This window comes from Triticum dicoccoides, chromosome 4A (genome assembly GCF_002162155.2).
Source record: "Triticum dicoccoides isolate Atlit2015 ecotype Zavitan chromosome 4A, WEW_v2.0, whole genome shotgun sequence".
NCBI classification, from domain to species: Eukaryota; Viridiplantae; Streptophyta; class Magnoliopsida; order Poales; family Poaceae; genus Triticum; species Triticum dicoccoides.
In genome coordinates, this window is record NC_041386.1 from 73,445,440 (window position 1) to 73,450,363 (window position 4,924).

Sequence of the window (4,924 nt, forward strand, 5' to 3'; positions counted from 1 at the left end):
GCCACCACTCTCATTAGTACCGGTTCGTGGCACGAACCGGTGCTAAAAGTTCGGCAAGAACTGGTACTAATGAGAGCGGCCCGGCTAGCCGTTGAAACCGGCACTAATGGACACATTAGTGCCGGCTCAAATTCAAACCGACACTAATGAGCTGAACATTTGACCCTTTTTCTACTAGTGATTCTGGAGGATTCTAATCCTTAGGAACTTTCCCTATGTGGGTTGTTTGATTTGTAGGATTGTAAACCATAGGAATTTTTTCATAGGATTCATTTGCACTAGATTTCATAGGAAATTTTCCATCCACTCAAACCTCTTTGAAAGAATCTTACCTTTTTCCTATGCACAATCAAACACTCATACAATCATGTAGGATTCAAAATAACATGCAACTCTAATCCCATGTTTTCTCTATTCCCGCGTTTTGAAAATCCTGCGAATCAAAGAGACCCTTATGTTGTGGTTTATATGAAATTTGGCATATCCATCACACACAACGTTTGAAGTTTTAGTTAATCACTAGCTTTATCATGTTGTTCGAAAGAGCTTTCATGTTGTACGCTTTTCGTTTCGACTCCATAAAGGAATAGATGCATAGTTATCTACTTTATTGTAACTCTGTGTATCATGTGTATCTATTAACTCTTAATCTGGTCATTGTATGCAACCAAGTGCCGCCTAGTTCATCAAACCAGCCCAACAACATGTCACTCTGCAGTCAGTCTATATACATCCTATCAAACTATGCACAAAACATGAATTTTGGCAGTATTTTACTCATTCATGTCCACCTCACAATGACCCTAAAATGATGCAACCTATCAAAACCGTCAGAAAGATCCACGGAGGTGGCACGTTCGGCGTATGGTCCTTCCCTTGGCTCCATGATGACTTTCTCCGAGAGAAAAAAAAAAAGCAAAATCCGGCTCGGACGAGCTGACGAGCACGCTCTACGGCCTTCTAGAACCCTCCTCCCCTTTCCATAACAGAGTCGAACATCGCCATCACCTCCTTCCATTTCAGGCCTCCAGCCTCCGATCTATACCCCGATCGAGCCTCGCCGGACGGAGGCGCCCCCCATGCCACAGCCCTAGCGGCGTCAATCTCACCAGCCCAAACCCCGCCGCCCGCCCGCCATGTTCGGCGTCGTGTTCCCGGACCACACCTTCCCGCTGGACGCCACCGCCTTCGCGCAGGTCGCGCCGGCCTCCTGGCTCCTCGACCTCTCCACGCTGTCCCTCCCCTCCGCGCCCCGCTCCGCCGTCGTCTTCCTGCTCCCGCCCGCCGCGGCCGCGCTGCCCCCGGGCAAGGCCGTCGCCGTCTACTACCAGGCGGCCGCCAACCGCCCCTTCGCCTTCCTCGGCGCGCTCGGCCCCGCGCGCCCCTCCGCCGCCCTCCAGCTCCCGGAGGCCGGGGACGAGCCGGAGCCCCCTGCCGGGCCCGCCAAGCTGGGCGTCGCCGTGGAGGACGCCGCCGCGCTGCCCTCGCCCCCCGACGAGCAGCGCGCCGAGCGCGTCGCGCTCCGCGTCGGCGAGAACCTCTTCAATTTCATGCAGTCCTTCTGCGCCGCCGACGGCGGCAAGCTGGTGGTGCCCACGGATATCCTGGACCGCTGGTTCCGCAAGTTCCAGGAGAGGGCCAAGAAGGATCCCACCTATCTGAAAAGCTTTGACTTCTGAAACCAAAGCTTTAGGTATTCCTTACTCCATTCTTAGGTTCCTTGGGTGCGAATTGGTACAGGAATGCTTAGTCTCATTGCAGTACTCCTGTACCAATTGGTGCGGAGTAGGAGTTACAAGGGCGACACCACCTCCCTGGTAGTTTAAGATCGTGATCTACAAGAGGGGCTGAGAGGGAGATGTCCTAAAAAGTGTAGTGTTCTTGGGCCTCTTAGTTCGTCAGCTATGAGATCTGGTGTTAATTTTCATTGTTTGTGCGAGTTCATGACGTTGATTGCAGCATAATATGAATATGCCCCGGTGAGATGTGTGCTGATAGAAGCTTGATGTTAAATATATTATCCCTTTATGGAAAAATGTTGTTTTAAGAAGCACGTCTTGTGGGAGAGAGATTGGAGATTGAATGTTTGTGCGTACTGACGTGTAAACAATTTGGAACTACCAATTGCTTTAAATCTTGATTTAGTATTACAACTGAACCTAATTCGAATTGGATGTCAGCATGAAGTGTATGTTTTGAGGACGTATTAGATTCTTCGTTACTCATCTTTACTCCTGCAAATATAACGCCGTAGCCCAAATTTGATTAGTGCCTTGTGTGTATTACCCCTTGTCCCCTTCCAAGGGTTGATGTCACTGGCAACATACCACTAACTGGCAGATGCAGCATACTGCTAACTGGGAGATGTCTAGGATCACGCATCAGCACATACGTGGTGTCGTTGCCCTTCAAGAGCAACACTCACAGGTGGCCCATGCAGAGAGTTTGCTTTGATACAATCAAACTCGATCCGCCTAGCCTGGCAACCACCATGACCCCTCCATATCCTGAACTAAACCATTCAAGAAACATATCCGTAGAGCAATCTTGAGTTAAGGACTTACTCCCTCCGTCCGGAAATACTTGTCCTCGAAATGGTTGTAGTTATAAATACATCCATTTTATCCATTTCGAGGACAAGTATTTCCGGACGGAGGGAGTACTAACTGAGAACCACGGATAGACACGCAAGCGTAACTACGGCACCTTGATAAGAAAGTGAAAAACCCATCTTTAAAATCTAATGTTCAGTTCTTCTCAGTAAATATAAATGTCTGATTGTTCCAACATAAATTATATAGTACCAATCAAATTGAACTTGTGCAAAATATGCTGCCAAAAAAATTATTTGATTCTAAATTTAATTAATTACCAGCTGGTAGTTGGGCACAAAGGAATTTACTTTTGCCATCCATGTTGAAGTATGGGCATAATTTTTTCCAAACCTTTGACGTACTACCCACTACAAGTGGAGTAATTGGGCCATCCGGAAGTGAAAAACCTATCTTTAAAATATAATATTCAATTCTTCTTGATAAAAATAAATGTCCGATGGTTCCAACATAAAATATACAGTACCAATCAAATTGAACTTGTGCAAAATATGCTGCCAAAAAATTGTTTGATTGTAAATTTACTTAATTACCAGCTGGTAGTTGGTTACAAAGGAATTTATTTTTGGCATCCATGTTCAAGTATGGCATATTATTTTGTCCAAACCATACTACCCACAACAAATGGAGTCATTGGGTCATAAGTGGATAACAAGGTTGTCCTGAAAACTCACGACAAATGGAGTCATTGGGTCATCCGCGGATAACAAGGTTGTCCTGAAAACCCACAACAAATGGAGTCATTGGGTCGTCCGTGGACAACAAGGTTGTCCTGAAAACTTATGTGGGCCATCAGCCAGGCGAAGAAACGGCATATTGGTTCAGCCTGCCCCCTCCAAAACTTCCGTGGAGAAAAAGAAGGGTAGAGCGTCTGAACTGAACGGTAGGCAGAAGCCACCGAGTACACTCCAGACGCTGTCCACGCCAGGATATTGTCCTGACTGGCCGCTGTGAGCTGTAGCTGCGGGGTGGGAATGTTGTGCAGAATTACATGTTAGATTGTTAAATATCTGTCCTCCGTGTCCCTATACATAAATGAGACTTGCTGAATGTTGGAGTTTTTTCTGGATTTGGTACCATTGTTGGGTAGGGTAGACATCTGGGGTATATAAATGTCAATCAGTGCGGTAACCTGTTCATCTTCTTTGTCTCCTTACAGGAGAGACCATCTGAAAATCTTGGCATGATCATATATGAGGATATGTTCTGCCTACCCTGAGTCTTGTGTATTCAACTGGATGTTATGGGTTCAGTACATATTTGAAACAAAAGCACGCCTGAATTTTTTTAGTTGGAATCCTGAACTGGTTTGTTCTGTGTGCTTGTGACATACGGTTATTTGAGTGTGATCAAGTGTTACTACTTTTCCAATCTCAGTGCAAGCCTAAATTATGCACCTTCTGCAAACTGAAAGTGTCTTTGCACCTTAGCTTCAGAAAAGGAAGACAGAAAAGTGTGCTTTTGTTTTGTCCATCTAATTTCTTGTCTGGATAGGAAGATGTGAACTAAAAAACAGGCTAAACTATGAGACTTTCACAAGCTTACTAAAATTTCTGTTCAACAGATTTGTGCCAAACCTATTATTTTGTGTGTCTATTTCTTTATTTGGTACACTGGACCATACCAGTTTATTTACTTTGTTTGGCTGTTATTTTGCAGGTTACATTGCAGTTGCTCTGCATGCATATGTGATGGGCAGGAGGATCGAGAGGATCCAGATCTCGATCCTCCTATGTGTTTGTTTGTACACGAACTAGCATGCCTTGTAGGGAGTAGACCAAATCAAGGTTGCCAATCCAGCCTCTGTCTATTTGACAGTTGTAGTGAGAGAAGCGTCAACAAAAACAGCCATAGTAGATTAGCTGGTGTAATGCAACAAACAACAGATCTTGTTAGCAAACTGTACAAAATTCCTTTGGTTAATCCTGAGCATTTTGTTCTAAATTTTCAGTCATTTTGTTCGAGTTACCACTTCCTCGAAGATTTTGGATGAAGACAGGTTTCTCGAAACCGGCAGATCTTCTGGTGAATCTTGTTGTGACTCGTGAGAAACTTTTGACTCGCTGATACATTCTTCCTTCAGCTTTCCTTTTTCTGTAGACCTGTAAAATCAGACGTGTGTAAGTTGTTTTAAGCCGGCATTCAGACAGGCACTGGCAGCGACGTATCTAGCTGCTGGAAACATATGAAATCCGTTCTGGAATTTTATAAGTACTCGGTGAGAAACATAAATTGTTTTTTTGACCAGAAAACAGTAGGGAAAATCCCTACTGCATGTCATTTTCATTAAAGTATAACCAAAGTGTCCAGTT

At 45.0% G+C, this 4,924-nt stretch overlaps 1 protein-coding gene across 1 annotated transcript; it reads left to right on the plus strand.

Annotated features, from left to right (window-relative positions):
* Positions 1–718: 718 nt before the first annotated feature.
* LOC119285060 lies at positions 719–4,576 on the plus strand. Its single transcript, XM_037564263.1, has 2 exons — positions 719–1,693; positions 4,272–4,576. Exon 1 carries the CDS (start codon positions 1,137–1,139, stop codon positions 1,677–1,679), a length of 543 nt encoding a protein of 180 aa, XP_037420160.1. The 5' UTR covers positions 719–1,136; the 3' UTR covers positions 1,680–1,693; positions 4,272–4,576.
* The last annotated feature ends 348 nt before the right edge of the window (positions 4,577–4,924 follow it).